The sequence below is a fragment of the Brachyistius frenatus genome, unplaced genomic scaffold (assembly GCF_029030835.1).
Source record: "Brachyistius frenatus isolate BFR_SWC_R1_liver_20210118 unplaced genomic scaffold, ASM2903083v1 Contig_113, whole genome shotgun sequence".
Classification (NCBI taxonomy): domain Eukaryota; kingdom Metazoa; phylum Chordata; class Actinopteri; family Embiotocidae; genus Brachyistius; species Brachyistius frenatus.
Window position 1 is genome coordinate 42,952 of NW_027210712.1, and position 22,049 is coordinate 65,000.

Here is a 22,049-nt window from a genome sequence, read left to right on the forward strand (position 1 = left end):
AAAGTGCAAAAATAAGACCGAGATCGTTCAATTCAAAACTGTAATTTCTCGTCTAAAGACCTTCTTGTAATAATTTTGCTGCACACCGGCGAGAGATCTGCAAAACAAGAGATGCAAACATTTCCTCACATGCACGCTACACTTCAATACAAAACACACACACACACACACACACACACACACACACACACACACACACACACACACACACACACACACACACACACCTCTCAAGACACTCCCACTGCCCACACACTGGCACTCACACAGACAGAGGCTCACACACACACACACACACACACACACACACACACACACACACACACACACACACACACACACAGGTCTTCACCAGCAGATCACCGTGCTGGGAGCTTATATAAGGGAGAGTGGGAGGCTGAGAGCTATTTCAGGACCAGCAAAGACGCAAGAGTGCATGAGATATTTTGTGTGTGTGTGTGTGTGTGTGTGTGTGTGTGTGTGTGCATAGCCACAGCACCCATATGGATTTGTATTGATAGTGCTTTGTGTGTGTGTGTGTGTGTGGGCCCTTCTGTAAAGGACCATCAGGACTCTGATTCAGTGGGTTTCATAAGCGGTGAAGTTTGAAGTGAAGTTCTGCTCAGAACCTCCGGCAGCGCCGAGACTCTCCGTTTGCCTCCGACGTCGTTCGGTCGCCGCCCGAAGCTGCAGCCGCCTGCAACACGTTCGAAAAGGCCGCAACTGGGACAAAAAAAAACAAAAACAAGAAGAAAGGATATAAATAAATAAATAAAATGCCCACATGTTTACCCGTCGTATACATGCACACATGCACATCGAGTGCCGCCCCGGATGTTGTGGCAGCAGCATCCTCGCCTTCGCAGCTCTGATAACAGGCTTTCGGAAAAAAACAACTTTCTTTTAATTGCGGCACTCCGGATAAAAAAAACAAAAACGACCCTGGAGTTTCTGGTAAAGGTTACAAAAAGGTCTCTTCACGACGTTTTTACTAAAGAAACAGTGTGAACGCAGCATGTTTTGTTGTCGTGAATGAAATCGACTGATTCTGATCCAATTAAACCGAAACTACGTCGACTTTGAGAGAAAATGGGTTTCTTCGGGGACGGCGATGTCAGCGGCTCGCTCCACTTGGAGTCCAGACTGAAATATCTCATCAAATACTACACGGAGTGCGTTGAAATTTGTGCACAAACAATCAAGAAGAAGGAGAAGCCGGAGAGACTGGAGCAGGAATGTGCCCGACCGACAAACGTTGTAGACCAACCAGCAAGAAAAGGACGAATATTATATTATATTATACGAGTCGAGTCGAGTACTGGAATCATTTTACATTCTGCCTGATACAAAATAAATGTCACATGAAACGAAGTTCGGAGAAGGAGGAAGGACCCTGAAGCTCTCAAGAGAAAAGAAGACCAGAAATGCTGCAAACTTTTAGCCACATTAAAGGTCCATATTGTATTGTTGCCGTTTTGATTATAAATCTGGTCTCGGTGTTAAAAAAAAATACAGTGAAAGTGTCAAAATATTTCGTCCACTGAGAAATGCAAACAGCCTGCATCCAGCAAACGGAGCCGGGACGAGCGAGTTGGATTTCCGTGAGGTTGTGATGTCACAAACTCTTGTCACACGTCTTAAAGAAACAGAAAACAAAAACAGCCTGTTCTTGGAAGAGCTGCAGAGAGAAGATGTAAAACTACGCCGAGATGATATTTGTTACTTCAAACCACAAAAATATCTTCCTATGGATGTGAAATGTGCAAATAAAAAAATAAAAAAAAAACATAAAAGTGTAAAAATAACAGTTTATCAGATAAGACGCCTCCTGCAGGCGGTACGCAGACCTCAGTTCTGGGAAGTTGACGAACGAAAGTCATATTTGGTAAATGCCGAGTCATCTTTTTGACCTTTAATAAGACGTCTGGATTGCGCACCAAAGTCATCTTTCACGATGCTGCTCGGTGAGAATGGAGGAGGATGAACGGAGAGTCTTCTCCTGAGATGTTGAGCAGAGCGAAGCCGTCAGGAGGATTTCTCTCTCGATGACTGACTGAACCGGAGAACAGTAGCCGGAGGTGCCGCGACGACGCGAGCATACAGATCCAAAAAAGTTTGTTCTTGTTAGTGTGATTCAGCTCGTCTGTGGGTTGTTGGGTTGTTTTTTTTTTTTTTCTGGAGAGCTGGCCTGCGAAGTGTGAAGCCACATTTTGGCCGCTCTCGCCTCCATCCACAAAAAAAAAAATCATCTGTATGAGTGTTGAAAAAAAAAAAAGAAAAAGATTCTGTCACTGGTTATTGAAGCAGCTTTAAAAAAAAAAAAAGAAAAAAAGAAGTATAGCCTCAAAACACCGACGGTCCCCGGAGATGTTTTTTTTTTCTTGTCCAAAAAAAATTGAGGCACAATTATGCTTCAGCAGGATCATTATTTACTGAAAGTCACTGCATTACTGTTCATTAATAGAGAGGTAGAAAAAAAAAAAAGTCTATTTAAAGCACACCATTTCTAACAAGTAATAAGCATCATTTTTCTGCAGTATTCTGGTTAAAACGACATCATTTCTGCTCCTGATTTCTCTCTCTCATCTATTTCTAACAAAGCGATCGTTCGTGCCCGCAGCGTCTTTCACTAAATTGCAGTTTTAAAGCATTTCATTTTGTCAATGTGGCATAAAGTGCTTTTATTGACATATTGAACTACTTTACAAACAACACAACTGTTGCACTCGAGCAGCTTCGAGCTGATATTTTTTTTCCCATATTCTGTTTCAATCTCACTCTGAGTCGCCGAGATCATTTTGGTTCCGTTTTTACTGAATATTTGAAGAACTATAACTTATTTTGATGCAAACTGTGTTCTTAAATATTATAAAATATTTTTTTCAGTATTTCATCATATCAAAAAAGTCATGAACACAGAAAGGCCGTGATGTTATTTTAAGGTTAAGTTTCTAAAAAATATACATATATCATTTGGTGAGCTCCTCAAAACTTGTTCCACTAATGCTGCATCAGACACGTTAATAACTCAGATTTTTAGTTGCCGTCTTGTACCCAGTCGCTGCATCAAACCGCCTGTCAATCAATCATCGGTCTTTTACAGTTTTTGCGCTGAATGTGCGCAGAAAAATCAGTTTTTTCAGCCGTTTTCTGATTAAAATCACTGCTAATGGAATTTGACTAAATGCTTTATCCATCAGAATAACATTATGATTTAAAGCCAACACTTGTTCTTCTGCAGGTTTCTACTGCAGAGACTCGCTGCATCCTTCCTCCACATGAGCAACAGTGATCACTGCCGTCAGAGCGTCCTCAAGAGCTCCTTCCATCTAGTGGTCGAGAGGCCTCACAGCGACTTCCTTCAAATATCTCCTCTGCGAGGTGAGTGGGCTTCTGTGACGTCCCAACCAGACTAAAGTTAGAGCAGATGTCAGACATTATATATATATAAAAAGCGTAAATCGTATCGACTGCGTTATTGTTGGATGTTATGGTCCAAATTCAGTTTTTTTTCCTGATTCTTTTTAGTTCATTTTTTTACTACAGATTCCTTTTTTATTTATTTGTTTACTGCTGCTGCAGTGCGAAACTGGTCTCTGGCTGCTGATGTAACAACGACCGTTTTAGACCGGCGAATACAAACGTGCGCGTTTCACATCAAGCTGCGAGTGGGAGTCGTTTCCTGACACGAGGGCTATCGATCGTTTCTGAACGTGACCGGAGGGGAGCGTTATCAGCACACCACACACCACAAATGGACTGAAAGCTCGACAGGATTTCTAGAGGACGTAAAAAAAAAAAAAAGGATGAACGATGACTTTGCGAAGTATATATATATATATATATATTTTTTTTTTAACAGAAAACAAGTTTTAAAAACACCTCCTGAAGTCCCTCAAATAATGACTCATAAACCTGAATGACAGTCAGCTTCAGTCCTTGAACTCACCTCCCTGACACTGAAGCAACACCGTCTGAATAATACCCGTCAATATCTTGTCAATCACCACGCTGCATCTCGCCGCGAGGCTGAAAAGAACACGGAGGTTTTTAATTTTTTTTATTTATTTCTAGCTGTAATCTCTGAAGGCATCGCTATTTAAAGAGCTTTGCCAAAAAACACAAAGAGACTGCAGGGCATCCAACAGCACTTCCAAATAATACACTTCCAATTTGTGTTATCAAATATGGACCCAAAGGAGTCACAATCCTCTTAAAGAAAAAAAATGATAAATAAAAGGCAGCAGAACTTGTTCGAGCGGTCGTTTGATGAGCGCGGGTATCAATTTGTTCCCGGCGACGGATATCTCATTTAAAAAAAAAAAGTACTTTTTTGTTGTTGTTTTTTTTTAGAATGAAATCCAGTAAAATATTCACTGAAGAGATAATGAGCCGACATCCCACACAAGGCCACGAAAACAACTCGCACCGAGCCTGGCAGTCATTGGCACACGGTCGGGTTAATGAAGCGGCATTACCCAAGTGATGCAGCAAAAAAAAAAAAAAAAAATATCCCTGGGAAATGAAGAGGAGGAGTTGAAAAGGTTACATATCCTCCTCTCCCTAGTCACACTTCTTGAAGTGTGTGTGTGTGTTTTTTGGGGGTGAGGGTGGGGAGGGATGAAGCTACGACTGCCCGAGGAGCACAAAAAAAAAAAAAAAAAAAAAGGTGCAGCAAACCGTAGCCGCTGCACAACCTCCGGGTTTATTGATTCCCAGAGACTGGAGGAACTTGAAAGCAGCGCCGCAGCTGCTGTGGATCTTTTAATAATAATAATCATAAAGTGAGCAGCAGCAAGTCGTTTCATTAACCAGGCTGGCTGATGGCAGCGGGGCCTCTTTCACTATCTGCTCCTAATGAACCCAAAACAAATCAAAAGTTTAAAAAAAATTCCAGCGTGCGCGTAACGATTATTCTCACTGCTGATTAAAGTGACATTTATTTTCCCGACTGAAGAACGTTAGAAAATATCAGTAAGATGATGAAAAGCGATGGAGTTTGTTTTCAGATGTCTCGGAGATATTATTGGATTATTTCACAGATAGAAAATGTTCAGTTAAATTAATCCGGTAATAGAATTTAGTCTGTTTTCAGGATATTAATCTACAGCTCTAGTATCAAAAATATCATTTTTTGAGATGGATCAAATGGTCGGGTCCTCGTTCAATATCATTTTATACACCGATTTTTAATCCCCTGATTTCTGCTCTCAGATGGATTTGTGTCTTCGAAGAAAAAAACAAAAAAAAAAAAAACAGCCACCTGCACGCAGACAAACCAAATCAGATGTTCTTCTCTCTCTTTTTTTTTTTTTTTTTAATCATAAATCATCGGATTACAAATCTGACAATCTTGTGACACTGATTCTGCAGACGTTGCAGCCTCCTGATTGAAAAACTAAGAGGAAGAAATAGAAGCTCCGGCCAGAAAACTCGGCGCATGTAGTCGCCGTGTGTGTTTGAGTGTGCGGTTGGACGGTCTGTATTTATAGTAGCTGCTGTTTATATCTAAAAAAAAATAATAATAAAAAAAAAAATATCGCTGAGCGTGCGTCTTAAAAACCGGTCCGGTGGCGGAGATGCTGCTGCTGCTGCTGCGCGCTGCTGCTGCTGCGCCGCTGTAGTGTTGCGGTTTCACCATCTGCAGGCTTCCGTGCGTCGTTGCCACGGCGACGCGTACACGGTCGTCACAGCTACTTGGTTTCCGGAGCTCCCGGCGATCCCGTCCCGTCTGTCCCGCTTCAGCCGCGGCCGACCGGCGTCTCCGTTGGCAGCGTTTTGCTTCCTGCTTGCGTTGCTACGGCGGCGGCCGGGTGTTCAGCAGCCGGACCGTCTTGCGGCCGTAGTGCCAGTAGCTGTAGCCTGATGCTGCCGTGGTAACCGCAGTGATGTACCTACGATTTAATAAATGACGTATACTGTAATTAAAACCACAATCTGATTGGTCAAATTAATCTATATTAAAAGCCAAATGGGACATTGTAGGAAGTTATTATTATTATTTACCCACCAGTTGGCTATAGTTTATTATTTAGTATATATATTTAAATTGTATTCAACTTTGAAAATGTGACTTTTGCTGCCCCCAGTGGTCGTGTCGAGAAAAGCATTGTGGCAGAAAGTAAAATATTTTTGGTTCTTTTTAATAAAATTATTTCGATTTCATTCAACCATTTTATTTAAGAATATAGAAATGAAAATGTAACTAATAACTACATATATTGCGTGTTAAATAATTATAAAAATTACTTATAATTAACCACTGAAAAAGTTTATAAGCTGTCAGGTTTGAACTTGAAGGCAGAATCTTACTTTAAAAGATATTTTTTCATGATCGTTTTGTTATTTAATGTGTCGAAAGCAGAACACTGATTGTAAGTGTTGTGAAAATGAAAAATGACAAAACATCGCCCGACACGATATGAGTCAGTTCAACAGCCTGCTGAAGTAGATTCGTGTAAAAATGTAGGTCACTGTGGCAAAAAACAAATAAAATGTTTGTCCGGAGTCGGATTTCTACTCAGAGATGGAAACCGCGATGAGTCAGCGCACTTAACCCGAACAAATGTGCTGCAACAAACGGCATTTATGTGCTTGACTCAGACGAAACCTGTTCACGTTCATTTGGTTGTTATTGTTATTGTCGTTGTTGTTGTGACCACTAGCACTGAAGATATGGATATGTAACGTGGAGCGGATGAGAGCCTGCGATGTGAAGCGGTGTTTTTTTGTTTTGTTTTTTTACCAGAGGCTCTGCAGCAGGATGCTGTCGGTGTACTGGAAGACCGGAGCGGCCAGCGAGGCGGCGACCAGGCACAGCTGGATGGCCGTGTTCACCTGACGAAAACAAAAACAAACAAACAAACAAATAAAAGGACGAGTTAGAGGAGAAATGCGACACAACTAAAAACATTTTTTTTTTTTTAATTATCTTTTGCATTCGCAAATTATTCGGCAGATAAATTTACTCTTAAAAACTCCAGACTTTAACAAGTTAATTCTGAGTTTGTCCACCTCCCGTATGATCAGCAGATTAAGAAATTTACATTTATTTGTGCACTAAAGCGAGTCGTTTGCTCCGTGTGAGAAATGACGTCACATCTTTAACGTCTGCGCTGCTTTGACGTCCAAATGACTCCAAACTGCTGACTCATTCCTTCGCCTGGTAAATAAACTAGTGATAATTTAAGAATTAAAAAGGAGCACAGATGTTTGTTATACTTGCACTTTAACTCTTTATACTGAATATCTAAATAATAGTTTAAGCACAATTTGTTTTGTATTTTGTGGCGCACAAACTAGTGAGACAGTGTTTTACATATCTTGATGCAATGTTTGCACAAAATACAGTCGTGTTTCACCTCGGTCACACGTTTTGGTGGTTTTGTTTTTGTTTAAAAAATAATTAAAATGAACCACTTGAAATGTCAGCGGTTGCTGATCCTGATTCACGAAGAGGAAAAAAAAAAAAAAAAACTAAATTATACTCTCTCATTATATCATTTGCTTTGCAAGTGTTGTCAATTCTCCACTTCACTAATGCAGAAAATGTTTGAAAGCCCACAACGCTGACCGAGTAGGTGGTGTGTGTGTGTGTGTGTGTGTGTGTGTGTGTGTGTGTGTGTGTGTGTGTGTGTGTGTGTGTGTGTGTGTCTCACCTTGCTGAAGAGCGTGGGCTTGAGCTGTGCTGTGGTATAACAGGGGTTAAAAAACTTACTAAGGGTCACCTGCAGGAAAAAAAAAAAAAAAAAAAGGTTTTAAAGCACATCCTAAAATATGATGAAGTACAGAAGCCACAGCAACACAAGAGTATATTAAAAACAAAACGTCTGCTTATGAGAGGCGACGCCAAACTCCTCTAAACGACAGAACTGTTGGCGGGAAAAGTGACAAGTGATATTAAGAAACGATCATCTTTATCACTGTAAGCACTTTTCTAAACTTTTGCTCCAAAGAGCTTCACAAAAAACAACAACACGGGCCATAAAAAGCAAAACAAACTGTAAAATCAAGTAACGCAATGACCCCATAAGAAAACCTTAAAACAACAAAAGAGGGAAGATCTCATGTCTCAAAGTTTACGGTATAAATTCACATATTTCACCCCTCGACCATCTTGATTATTTATTTTTTTTCGCCGTTTCATCGCAACTAAAAATGCAACTCGGATGTTTAAAATCATATCGAGGTCCCCAAAAAAAAAAAAAAATAAAAGCCTTAGAGCTGGCATTTAAAAACAAATAGAGAGAGTCGTTGCCGCGGAGACGTTAAACCGTCTCCCGTCACTTTGGCGTAAAACTAGCGGGTTTCGGTAAAAGTTGCGAGTTTGAAATCATCTCGTCACGAATCTTCTGGTCTGAACTGGAACTTATATCACAAACTTTACAACAAAATACCTTCAAGTTGCCAGTGTCCCAATTTATATTAAAAAAAAAAGGTACTCGTTTGTAGTTTTGGCGCGTTTGATTGGTCTCACCGGCGGAGGGACGGTCTTGTATCGGACCCAGAAGACAGCAGCGATCAAACCGATGTCTCTGAAAATCACCAGAGCCGTCAGTGGAGCTGAAGACAGAGACGACAGTCAACGATCACGTGACACCGCAAACAAAACTTCACAATAAATAAACGATGTGCAGTGAAATGAATACCCGGTATAAGTCCGGCGTAGGTGAGACTGACGTATAAAAAGCTGATGAGAATCTTGTCCGCCAGCGGATCCAGAGCGCTGCCCAGCGCCGACTTCTGCGTGGGCCACGTTCGGGCGATGTAACCGTCCAGCTGAGTTAGACGGAGACAAAGACAGGAAGACAGGAAGACGTCTTCACGAACGCGTTTGTAAAAAGCAAAACTTGAGCGTCGTAAAAAAAAAAAAAAAAAAAAGTTTTAACGAACTGGACAAATGTTGCGACGATTGAAGTTTTGGATCTCTATGCTGTCCTTTTCTCTCTCTGCTCTCCTCTCACCACCAACTAGTGTGTGTGTGTGTGTGTGTGTGTGTGTGTGTGTGTGTGTGTGTGTGTGTTACCAGGTCGGTGGCTCCTGCCAGCGTAAACAGAGCCAGACTGAGGTGAAAGTGCTGCTGGATGATCAGGTGACCCAGAAACGGCGCCAGCAAGATCCGACTCACGCACAGCAGGTTGGGGATCGTCCACGGGTTCTCGTACTGACGGAGGGAGGGAGGAGGTTAGATTTAACCAGATTAAAAATAAAAACCCAGATAAAAGGAGACGACGTGTACAAACCGTCGGGCGTAAGTGAAGAAGTTTGAATAGGAAATTAAATATAAGAAAGGATTCAGTTTGAATGAAGTCGTTGTTGTTTATTGAAGGTGTTTTGTCAAAACCATGAATAGTTTGTCAAAGTCTTTCACTGTATTTCCGTGTGACTGTAAAGTTGAATAAAGTTGTGCTGAATTTAATGATTATTTAAGGTAGAAGACCAGTGAACTCGCCCTCCTCCTGTTCCTGACTGAGTTCACGTCCTCTGGACTCACCAGCTCTTTGAACTTGAAGAGCCCTTGTCCCGGTCCCGGTCCCGGTCCCGGACCGACGTCACCCCGGTCGGCCGCCGGGTCCTTGTCCGGTGTCTCTCCGGTCTTCCCGCCGCACAGTCCTCGAGCTTTGGGGCGCAGCGGGGAGCGGAAGCTGGCCGCCGACCTCTCGTGACCTCCCCGGTGCGGCAGCACGGTTCCTCGCGCGTGACCGGGAGTCCGGTCGCTGCAGCGCGCGACGCGCTCGTCCGTCCATCGCAGCCCGAGGAGCCACGAGCCGCTCACCTGCGGTAGTTTCCTGCTCGCGCACTCCGCGACAGGTGTGCGTCTGAGCCGCCGTGACGCGGGCTCGAGCCAACACACACCCGCAGTCCGCGCGGACACCAGGCAGCGGAGGTTCGCTGCGTTGCGGCTCAGCGGCGCGGAAATCCTCCGAAAACCCGCCGTCATCATCCTCACGAACCCGGCGTTACCGACCTGCTGACCTCGCGCTGTCCGCCCGCGTGTTCATGATGAAGTTACCGACAGTGGCGGTTCACAGCTGACGGGAGCCCAGCTCGAGCCAGCAGGCTGCCATGTTGCCGTAAATCGATTTGGCGCAGGATGTCGCAAAATTGTATTTCCTCAATCCGGCTTTTATTTTGAAAATCGATAAAGCTGTCGTTCATAGGTTTGACAGAAGAAGCCAAACAAACGCATCAGAGATAAGTCTTTCAAATGTATTTGATACAAACATGACACCATAATGATCAGTTTTACAGCTTTACTGTTGATAAAAGTCAATATTCAATGTTGTGCGACTGCGTTTCAAATTAAAAGCATTTTCATTGCAAAATCTATAGTTTTTGTAATTGCGTAAAAAAAAAAAAAAAAAAAATGTTTTCATTTACAGGAAAGTATAACTATTTATTACTTGAAAGTTTCATGTTAACTAATAAACTGCACACAAAGTAATCAGAATCAGTAAACGACACAGAACATTTGGGAAGAATTTCAAGTCAGTATTTTAGAAAAACTGTAAAATTAGGTAACAACATATTGGCAGCTTAACATGGCTTCAGAAGAGGGTTGTTTTATTATTGGTTAGGAAGGAAATATTGGTGCCGTATTGAAAGTTTAATCACAGACAAGCTTCCTGTTTCAGATATTAATGGTTAAGAACAATTAAATGAAAACACAGAAACCGCTCAACAAAGTGACGACAAGCTGCATCGTTGCCAACAACTGTTCCAACTATACTGATATTTACAAAGTTAGCCAACACTATACATTAATACTGTATATAAATATATTGTATGCATTTGATTTTATGTACATAGCGTCTCCTTTAAAGTTATGGTAAATTTGCAAAGTTGGTGTTTTCAGCTCCCAACATTGAAGATTGTTTGAACACTTTTAAATATTAAAAGCTTTAAGTATAGTTACAGTAACCGTGTTCTTTAAAAACAACACAAACATGTTTACTTCAAAAACAAAGTGTATCTGACTGTTGAGGACGCCGATATTCTTTTAGTTTTAATAATGTAGTAAATTAACATTCGATAGAAGTTCGGAGTCGAGCTCAGTTCCTCTTTTAGCAGGAAGTTCGTACTTCTTCAGGAAGCTGCGACGACCTTAAAAGAACTGCAGAGTCGCCCTGAAGGTTTGTCATGTTTGTCAGTTGCGGTCGTTACACTGTCGTCTACTCGGGGCAGGTTTGGTAATTGTGGTCTTTTTTTTTTTTTCTTTTTTTTTAAATATAGAGTTCAACCCCAAACACTGACCTTGTAGTGAAGTCTGCAGGCGTGTTGTGAGTCTGCTGTCAGTGATCAGACGGTCTGCAGCTGGTACAGCTTGGCTCCTTTCTTCAGCAGGAATCCCTGTTCATTCAGGGAACTCAGGAGACCTTCGAAATCCATCACCTGGGAGAAATTCAAAGGTCGACGAAATGTCATTTCCAGCGTGCAGATAAAAGGATGGTGTTTTTTTGTTTGTTTTGTGTTTTACTGGATGTGTTTAGAGATAACTCAGAAGTCTGAGGCGAAGATATTCTATGTAACTTAAAGGAAAAAGAACGAGGCTTTCTGTAAATTATAAGTGTTGTAAACAATATGCAACACATTTTTTTTTATTGCAAATAGCTCATCAAGTCAGTTAAGTGCTCAGAGTTGCACTGTTTATGATTGACACATTCATAGTTCAACTTTTATATCAAATTGGGATTAAAGAGAGAAAAAAAACCTTTGACCTCATGAAGTAGTTTTCTTTATGCATCAACTTCTCACCTGCAAGTTTATCCTCCAGCTTCTTTTTTTTTTTTAAACCAACCTTTTCTGCTAGACATCATTTAATTAATTCTCATTTCCTTGAAAAACTTTTTAGTGACGTGATTATATTTCTCCCAGACAGTGAGTGAGAAATATATATATATATATATCTGACACACAGTGTGAACCGATGTTATTAAGAGGTATAAACGGTTCCATTTCAGTGCCTTCACCTTGATCTTCAGTCTGTCGGCCATCGATCGAAGCGTCTGCATGTCGAACTGCCTCTGATTGGTCCTCTGGGCGTGCGAGTGCAGCGCGTTCACCAGCCGTTTCGCGGCGCTGCGCTGACTCATGCCCGCCCCGAGCTGAGAGCGCTCGAAGTCCAGATTGCCGAGGCCATCCGAGTACGTGTCGGCCAGACTGTAAAAACACAAACAGGAGAGAGATAAATGTACATGACAGGACAGGACAAAATATACAAGACTTATCATGTTTGTAGTCATACGGCAAAAAAACAACAACAGCCCGACAGTGAAGTTTTCACCAATAGACAAGCAAATAAATGCACATTCAGCAGATCACAGTCACGTGTCTCTACATCTCCGAGTGTGAAACACACACACAGTGAATCCTGCAGCGTTTACCTGTGTTTCATGATCTCCACCACGTCCTGAGCATCACTGTTAGTCGCCGTCTCTCGAAGCTCCAACTTGGCTCTTGCCTGAAAACAAAAACAAAAGGTTGCCAGGTGTGTGTGTGTGTGTGTGTGTGTGTGTGTGTGTGTGTGTGTGTGTGTGTGTTAGGTGAATGCATCAGTGTCCTAACACACAGACCTCAGTCAGTCTGATTAAAGACTCCAGTTGCCGCGTGGTGATGGGCGTGGCGTCGGCAGTGTGACCCTGAGCTCTCAGCGTCAGGTAGAAGTCCTGGAGCGTTTGCGCCGCTTCGGGCGAGAGCGTCGGATGGACGTACTGACGGGCGTAGCTGACGTACTTCCTCAACAAGCACACTGGAATCGGGTCGACGGCTTCACCTGCAGGGATCTGGAAACACGTTCACACGATAGACGATAATTTTTTCATACTACTGCGGAGTCGACATCCTATTTTAAAATGCAGCTTTAAAATGCATATTGCTTATTTTATATTTTAACTCCATTTGTCTTTCATTTGATCTGTTCTTGTGCATCTCGTTTCTTTTTCTATATTTTTCAATGTTCCTTTTTATGTGAAACACTGCATGCAATTATCTTGCTGTGCAGCACTTTGAGCTGCATTTCTTGTATGAAAGGTTCCACACAAATAAAGTTTATTATTATTATTATTATTATTTTTACCTGCAAACGTTCAGACAGCGGCATGGTTGAGTGCTCCAGCAGGATGGAGGTCTCTAAATCACTGTTGGTCCTGGTTACCATGGCGCTGCTGGCTCTGCCTCTTCCTGCTCTGTTCGCCATGACGTGCTCTGACAGGCGGCGGTCGTGCGACTCGTCGGGGATGTCGAGGAGGAGGAAGACGACGTCGAAGCGAGAGAGGAGAGCCGAGCCCATCCTACAGGCAAAAAAAACAACAAAACAAGTCAAATACTTGTATATTTACGCCATAATATCCTTTTTTACTTCCTGCTCAGCTGTTTGATGAACTTACTTCAGATTTTCAGAGACAGTCTTGCCTCTGTTGTAATGTCCTCCGATGGGGTTTGCAGCCGCCACCACGGACGTCCTGGCGGGGAGAGATGAAACTATGCCGGCCTTGGCCAGACTCACAGACTGCTGCTCCATCGCCTCTAACAGAGCCTGCTGCTGCTGACCCAGCTTATCGAACTCGTCGATGCAGCACAGACCTGACGAGAACAGAAAAAAAAGAATAAAATGAGGAAGACGTAAACGTTAGATGGGGGGAAAACAAAAAGGAAACGCAGTAACTTATAAATCTCCAAGTCTGCTGATTTCACAGGTTTTATTTCTAAGTTTTTTTTTGTTTTTTTTTATTCTGAGAAGCTTTCAAACCCTGAAGAACCAAAATCACTGGGTGAAAGTCGTGAAGTAGCATTTTTGTAAAAGCGGCTAAATAGATCTAAAACTCAATACTTGTGTTTTTAGCAATAAGGCTACAGACCAATCGTGTAATTCCCTCAAAGCAAATGCAAAACATGAAAATATGTTCTTTTAAACAAATGTTTCTACTGTCTTCCTAATTGGCTTTGCTACATCAGTATTTTTACTTTATTTTCTATTGCTTGGATGATATTTGTAATCCAATTTTCACGTCTTTGACCTTAAACTGTACCTCTGAATGTGTCTCTAGGTTTGTATGCCACATTATTGACATCAGCCATTGATAAATATGATGTTTTGATATTGTACGAGTCCCTTTTCTCAGGCGGACTGAGCTGTCAGGCGTCCTCGTTTGCTGGTTGAACATGCTGTCATTTCCAAACGTATTGTTAAGGCTGTTATGGCTGAAAACACGTCCGTTTGTTTGCCCCTCAATAAAAACATTGCATATTGCTCTACGAGTGCAGTTATTCTGCTACGTTTTTTCCCCCCGGTCTTTCCCACCTTGATCAGCCAACACCAAGGCGCCGGCCTCCAGAGCGTAATCCCCCGTTCCGGCGTCTCGGGATAAACTCACCGTCAGTCCTGGAGAAACAAACGGTATAGATTACATTTCCTACTCGATGGTATTAGAACAGAAGTAAACTATTCAAAGCATAATTATCACCCGTGTACATCACATAAAATAAGGAGTTTTGTATTTGAAGACGTGTTACCTGTGGTGCTGGTACTGTTGCCACATACGTAGATTCCTCTGGGAGCCACATTGCAAACTGCCTACACAGAGAAACACACACACACACACACACACACACACACACACACACACACACACAGATCAGTGTGTGAGTTTACATTCGGTGTGAAAAGTGGATCTGAGAACAACGTATTGCTGTTGTATGTAAAATGTCCTGCGTGTCCTCTACCTGCAACATCTGACTCTTCCCCAGTCCGGGATCTCCCACGATCAGGACGTGCGGGTCTCCTCTCACGGGGACGCTGTTCTTGCCCGTGTGTTTCTGTCGACCTCCAAACAACGTCAACGCCAGGGCGGCTTTCACCAGCTGCGGCCACGCGAGGAGACGGGATGTCAGACGGAATCTTTACGCGACGCGACGCAATTCATCCGAAAGCACGCTTATCAGTACTCCAAGTCAAAAGACAACATTCCCAGATTTTCACTGACTAAAAAGCAGAAATTCCATAATAATAATAATAATAATAAACAGAAAAACTGGCTGCCGTTGTGCTGAGCAGACAAAAAACACTCATACTGATACAGTGAAATAAAAAAAAAAAAGATTACTTGGAAAATATTATATTTTGATAAATAAACAAAAATTTTAACAAAATGAAAATCAGGCTTTCTTTTCCCCGCAGTCTTATTGAAATTTCTGAACTCACCACATGGCCGTAGATGACGGGACACAGAGAGCTGAGAGAGGTGAGGAGAGAGTCTGTTAGTGCCAGGTTGTCCTGCTCATTACATATCAGACGTAACGAATTCAGGACACACAAAATATACTTCTTTTTGTTTTTTTAAATCCCTCCCACTGGTGTGACAATAAATTTGAAGTTAACTAAAGATGGTGCCAGATTAATGTTAGTCTCAGATATCGAAGCTGTGCTTTCTCTGCGTCGATACGGGATACTTTGTCAACTATGGAACTCAGATCTTTTAACTGAATAAAAACGTGAAAAACAGACACAGACAAACAGTTTGTTATGGCTTCAACTTTACGTTTTTCAGCAGGATGGCTCATATTTGTACCATTCAAACTCTGTTGCTGCGATAAAAGTAACAAATTTAGACACTGTAGTAACTTTTTTTTTTTTTTTTACAATAACCCATCATATGAGGTGTTTCTATGAAGTCGTGTCAGTAGTGGCTGTCTTACTGTACTATGAGGCGCAGCAGGTCGGGCTGAGACTGGATCTCCTGGATGGCGTACAGCTCCTTCAGACTGAACTCCTCCCCGCCGGAGCGATCTTCCAGCGACCCTCCCGACCCTTGACCTCCCGACTTGGCCTGCTGGCCTAAAGATTCAGAGGAAAAAAAACGACACCTCGTCGAGCCGCTGGACCGAAATCCATCGAGTCATCTTTAAATATGCAAAAGAAGATACCTTTAGTGTTGCTGACAGAAGTGGCTTCGATGTAGAGCAGGAACATACACTGATCCTTGTTTCCTCTGGAAGTGCCTGCACACAAAAAGTATACAACTTTAAATGGTTACGATTTTCTGACTTTAAAAAAAAAAAAAAATTATACACATGCTATATGTAGTGTGTGTGTGTGTGTGTGTGTGTGTGTGTGTGTGTGTGTGTGTGTGTGTGTGTGTGTGTGTGTGTGTGTACCGTCATTGATGACCCTAACGATCCCTGTCACGGTAACGGTGTCTCCAGGGACGCAGCTGTCACAGAGGTCGGAGGTCAGGTGACACTCCACGGTGCGCGGGATTCGTCCGGTCTCCCTCTGCTCTCCGCCCATCAACTCCTGCACCCTGAAACGGCATGAAAAAAAACACCTAAAAAACTCTATAAATAGATTGGAGATATGCCATATTTTTTTTGGATACTTTATGAGCTGCAAGTTTTTTTTTTTAGTTTTTTTTTTAATAATATTCCTTTTTTTTATTAGAGATAACTGCCACCAACAACAATTTTGTGCCGTTGTTGATAAAACATGTTGTGGAAAGTGTAATTTGCATCGTGACTAAGAGCTTCAATTATAAGACTGTGCATAGGATCCACACCAAAAGTTGACATGCACGTGAAAAACAATCATGGTTAATGCGAAAAAAAAGATTTATCAAACAATATCGCATGCATGTCTCCATGAAAAAAAAAAAAAGTCTAATTCCAAATCCACTTGAAAATGTGCAGTTTGACTTTGACAACTAAAACACACACACGCACACACACACACACACACACACACACACACACACACACACACACACACACACACACACACACACACACACACACACACACACACACACAGAGGATACGTACTTGATGATCTGCCAGTCTACAGTGTGTGTGAGAGGAGAACTGCGGCAGGGCGTGAAGGAGCGACTCCGACAGTCGGGCTGGATGCACTAGGTGATAAAACACAAACATAAAAAGAGTTCACATCTAAATCTAAGAAATGTTGAAGACGGTAAAACATGAATGCGTATTTACAGAATAACTTCTGTGCCCTGAAGTCGTGAGGCCATAAAAGTACGGAGAAGAAGAAGAATATTGCAGGGAAACAGAGGATGTGTGCGTGCACACCTTGGTGGGTGCGGCGTACTTGCCGTGCTGCAGAGGCAGCGACAGCGTGTGCGAGCCGGTCTGACACTTGAAGGCCATGCGGGTGCACAGAGGTCGGATGTTGCTCACTCTGACCACGGTTCCCTTCACGCAAACCAGCCGGCCGAACACGCTGGCACGCAGCGTCCGCAGCGGGGTCAGCGGCTCGTAGTTGTACAGCCTGCGAGTCACACGAAACACGCTCGTCTGTATTCACGGTCGCCAGAAAAAAACAACAACTTCCTGCGCCTTCACTGTGTGCGTTACCTCGCACTAATGTGAGGAATATTGCTGATGGGCGTCGCGACGGGAAGCTCTTCCTCCTGCAGCTCAGCAGCTTGTTTCTCCAAATCGACGGTCAGCACCTGAATCACACGCACGACAGTTTGCAGTCCGGCGGTTTGAGCTCTCAGTCCACAATCTGCTTCGACACAGACTTCTCAGATTACAGTTTCAGTTCTCGGGTTTTCAGATTTAAAGAGTTGCTAATAATTACATGACGATGTGAAAAATCACGTGTTAGAAGTGAAATTGTAGCCGAATTTTCACGCTAAATATTCATTTATCGTATAAAGACTTATGAGGTGGAATAAAACATCAGCTGTATGTGTTTCGGAAGGCTGTAATTTGCAGATGGGAACATGTGTGTGGTAGTGACTCTCTCTGTGTGTGTGTGTGTGTGTGTGTGTGTGTGTGTGTGTGTGTGTGTGTGTGTGTGTACCTGGTGAACGGCCACTCCCAGACAGTTGAGCATCACCTCCGGTTGCTCCTTCAGATCTGTGATTATATCAGGAAGCGCGTTGCGCACCGTTTTGTCTCCGGTCAAGTCCGTGTAGTCGACGAGAACACTGCCCTGACGCTCGATCTCATCCTGGACACAAAAAAAACACAAGAAATGTCACGTTAAAAAAAAAAACGACACTGAAAAAAAAAAGAAGGAAAAAAAGCCAAAGAGTTCTTGTACAGATGATGAACGGGACACGCGTGACTCACCTTGTCATACAGGTGAATCCTGGAAGTGAAATATTTCTCGAACACTTTGATCTTCTCCACACTGGGTGAGCTCTCTATGAAGCCTGCACGTAAAAAGACATACAACAAGTGGAAAAAACCAACATTATTATCCTTATCACTGTGTGTCTCCAATACGCATTATAATCCTGAACACGTACCGTCTGTGAAGTAGAGCGTCCACCCTTTGTACGGACACAGAACATCCAGAGTAGCCTGAGAAAGGACTGAGGAGACGGTCAGGATTAAATGACAGCGCGTATTGTTGGGACCGCTGCTACTTCGTTAGATAATAAATGCCGGAAGAACATCGGAGGCTAATATTTAATTTATCTTCATCTCATTCTGAAAAAAAAACCAAACTACTTTGAGGGAGAAAACGATCACTCTTTTTCAAGAAGCTGTCAGTAAAGGAAGATTTCATTCCTGCAGGTGTACTCGATAATACGGAAACGAAATGGAACTCACCTCTCCGAGAGCTGCGGTTTCCCGAGCCTCCTCCGCCAACAGCACCACCTCCACCTCTCCACCCTCCCCCCGAACCTCCTCCTCCTCCTCCTCCTGCTGACCCCCCTCTCCAGCCTCCTCCTCTCCACCCTCCCCCCGAACCTCCTCCTCCTGCTGACCCCCCTCTCCAGCCTCCTCCTCTCCACCCTCCCCCCGAACCTCCTCCTCCTCCTCCTCCTCCTGCTGCTGACCCCCCTCTCCAGCCTCCTCCTCTCCAGCCTCCTCCTCTCCAGCCTCCTCTACTCCCACCCCTCCAGGAGCCTCTGCTGGAACCCTCTCCACTCATTGCTTTCCTAAAACAAAGGAAAAAAAGAACAGAGAAAACAGTAAAACAGTATTTATTTTATTTTTTTTCTGTATTTTCTGCACAGCTCCGAACTCCATTAAAAAAACACTGTGAATTCAGTGTCAATGTAATTATTACCAAACATCATGCGCCGAATTAAACTTCCTTAATAAATCCTTCAATAAATACACTCACTTTCAATTTCGGCATACAAACAATATAGTAAATTGTGCGTCATTTCAGAAAATGTTCAGTTTATAAACCAACCGTGACGAGTTGACTAGTTAACGTCGGCTCGATAGCGATCCTCGAAACTACAGCTAACGTTTACGTAGTCGGTGACGTTTTTCTAAAAGCTTCGTTAAACCCTGTGATAATAAGAGTAAGGGCGACACAAACCTTTCGTTTCGTCTTTAGAAAAACGAAGTTAGACAGTCCGACAACTGAAGCACGTCCTCAATGAACCACATCAACCGAAAAGCGACTAACTTCTACGTTACCAAACAAACTGTCAAATTTCCCTCCACTGACGTCACAGCTTCTTCTTCGTCTTCTGATATTTGAGCAAAAGCAGGCTCTCTGTCCCTCTGCTGCTCCCCCAGTGGACATAAAAAGAACTACTACAGATAAAATACCATGAACACCACGATGACTATTATCGCAGTTCAAATTAAATCCTTTTCCTGCGTAATTGTCTGGCGTGACTGGAAAACTTTTTTGTAAAATTTAAAGGCAGAAGAGAAAACTAAAATGTAATGTCTGTTAAGGAGTTGCTTAATTCTTCACTACAGTACTTCATTTCTCTGCATCAGTCAGTCTGCATTATCTCATTTGCAGCATCTTCTCCGTGCAGTTGTAATGTTCTAATATATTTATTTTTAGTCAGATATTTTATACACTTTTATTAACTTACTTATATCGTTCTAAGTATGTCTGTATTCTTTGATTTGCTTGCAAACATCAAACTAATAATCTCATCTGTTTGCAAATCCCCTTGGATCAGCATTTGTTTTTAATTGTTCTCCATATATAAATTGACCTCATCCTGATAAAAGGACTAAAGAGGGCACGAGTCTTTGAAAGTATGAATGACAATGGCACAATTCAACAACCAGAAGGCATTAAAAGGTTGAAGAGCAGAAAATGTTTGCACAATTCTTTGCCTCCATCTGCTGAACAATTCAAGTCATTACATTAGGGCAGCATGAAATGATATCAAGCTTATCATTGCAAGAAAATAAATCTAATTTTACACCTCCAACAGTCCTAGCAAACATCGCCCATATACACAAATGAATACTGAACTAAAGTAAGATTAGTGACAAGTGTGTGTTCCCAGTGAAGCAAACACTGTCTACTGCAGGAACTAAAAGAAGTGTCCTACCCTCCACAAACAATCACACACATTTTGTGTTCCTGAACTTGCCAGGACCTCCGTGAACGTAAATGGATTCAAGATTAATTTAGTTTCCACTGCTTAAAGTTATCAGAGTTTAAAATCTAACCAGAAAGTGCAAAACATTCTTAAAGTGAAATTGGTCCACAAAAAATAAAAACTCATGAGAAGAAATACACACACACACACACACACACACACACACACACACACACACACACACACACACACACACACACACACACACACACACACACACACACACACACGCTCAGGGGAGTGGTTTCGAGGGGGATAGAGAGACAGAATGAACGAGGAGGAAAAATCAATACCTGAGCTACTGTGGCCGAGAGTAGTTAGAGGTAATAGCACACGGCTGAGAGGGATGCACACACACACACACACACACACACACACACACACACACACACACACACACACACACACACACACACACACACACACACACACACACACACACACACACACACACACACACACACACACACACACACACACGTGTATAAAAAAAGAAAAGAAAAGAAAAGGGAGACTGATTGGGAACAAACAGGTAGTCGTGGAGTGTTGTTAAGGTCAGAAACAATTCTTGTGACAGAAGCAGACAAATAAATAAAAACACAGACTGGAAGATATGTCCTCCCCCCCCTCCTCCCACCTCCCCCTAATTGCCTCCCTCATCATTATCTACATGCCACTGATAATGGGATGAAGCCTTCTCCTCTGAGTGTGTGTGTGTGTGTGTGTGTGTGTGTGTGTGTGTGTGTGTGTGTGTGTGTGTGTGTGTGTGTGTGTGTGTGTGTGTGTGTGTGTGTGTGTGTGTCTTTGTGGTGATAACTGGAGATCGGGAAGGCTTGAAGTGCTGGGAAGGAGCTGAAGCACCAAACAGTCACTGCAGCGAGACGGATGAGAAGCAGCGACTCAGCGAGGCGTTTCAACCTCCTCTCCATCAATCAGCAGCCAATCAATGCAAATTCAAGGCGGTTTAGCAAAAACAAGGAGAGTCTCTTATTTTTGTCAGGGGGATGAAAAGAGTTCAGCACTTATAAGTGTGCCATAAGTTAGTTTAAAAAAAAAAAATGTGTTTCTGCATTTATTAATGTTTGCATTAATTGCCCTATTTTCCCATCGAATTTTACATTTTATATATACATTTATTCATTGTTTAATGCAATTTTTTAATTCATGTATTCATTTCTACGGTATTTACCCAGTGCATTTTAACCTATTTGGAGAGAAAAATGGAAACAACAAAAAAAAACAAATGAACAAACAACCAAACAAATAAATAATATATATATAAATAATATATTTTTTAATGTTAGGTTTAGTGCATTTAGTGGCATGTTAATATATTTATTGAGGTATTTATTTAATTGTGATTTTTGTCAGTCTTGGTGCTCCATACAGGAGAGGACGAGCTGGTTATCATTTTTCCAGCAGCGGTCCTCGGCGGTACCTTTCGGACGCTCTGCTTCTCCTCCCAGCTGTTTGCAGATGCTTCCTTTCAATGATTCAATCAGTTTCTCAGCTGGTGTTTTGAGTGTGCCGCAGCGCTAACCCACAGAGCTACCATGATTACCCCGCCAGCCCCGCCCCCCCCCCCCCACACACACACACACACAACACCCCCACTGACATACAAGGCAATCATTTCTCAGATCAGATATACAATTTATGTTGTGTTAACGTGATTTTTTTTTTTTTTTTCATTCTTTTGGTTTTCAGACGTGCATT

At 42.5% G+C, this 22,049-nt stretch overlaps 2 protein-coding genes across 3 annotated transcripts; both read right to left on the reverse strand.

Annotated features, from left to right (window-relative positions):
• Positions 1 to 532: 532 nt before the first annotated feature.
• Positions 533 to 10,094, reverse strand: crls1 (cardiolipin synthase 1). 2 transcript variants are annotated; one of them, XR_011311533.1, is made up of 8 exons: positions 9,494 to 10,094; positions 9,026 to 9,163; positions 8,649 to 8,778; positions 8,477 to 8,562; positions 7,659 to 7,727; positions 6,746 to 6,837; positions 5,639 to 5,894; positions 533 to 723 (listed from the first exon to the last, which is right to left on the reverse strand). XR_011311533.1 is itself a non-coding variant. In XM_069712892.1 (7 exons), exons 1-7 carry the CDS (start codon positions 9,941 to 9,943, stop codon positions 5,798 to 5,800), a joined length of 1,062 nt encoding a protein of 353 aa, XP_069568993.1. In that variant the 5' UTR covers positions 9,944 to 10,094; the 3' UTR covers positions 5,605 to 5,797. The 2 variants fall into 2 exon arrangements, 1 of the variants encoding a protein (XP_069568993.1); XM_069712892.1 differs by lacking the exon at positions 533 to 723 and having other exon boundaries at positions 5,605 to 5,894.
• Positions 10,095 to 10,207: 113 nt separating this feature from the next.
• mcm8 (minichromosome maintenance 8 homologous recombination repair factor) lies at positions 10,208 to 19,376 on the reverse strand. The gene is made up of 22 exons (XM_069712898.1): positions 19,298 to 19,376; positions 18,715 to 18,905; positions 18,574 to 18,621; positions 18,267 to 18,332; positions 18,088 to 18,170; positions 17,816 to 17,965; positions 17,362 to 17,459; positions 17,077 to 17,275; positions 16,813 to 16,898; positions 16,153 to 16,298; positions 15,922 to 15,996; positions 15,694 to 15,832; positions 15,200 to 15,230; positions 14,722 to 14,859; positions 14,512 to 14,572; positions 14,300 to 14,380; positions 13,386 to 13,581; positions 13,076 to 13,289; positions 12,573 to 12,782; positions 12,384 to 12,460; positions 11,970 to 12,159; positions 10,208 to 11,391 (listed from the first exon to the last, which is right to left on the reverse strand). Exons 2-22 carry the CDS (start codon positions 18,896 to 18,898, stop codon positions 11,299 to 11,301), a joined length of 2,565 nt encoding a protein of 854 aa, XP_069568999.1. The 5' UTR covers positions 18,899 to 18,905; positions 19,298 to 19,376; the 3' UTR covers positions 10,208 to 11,298.
• Positions 19,377 to 22,049: the final 2,673 nt, after the last annotated feature.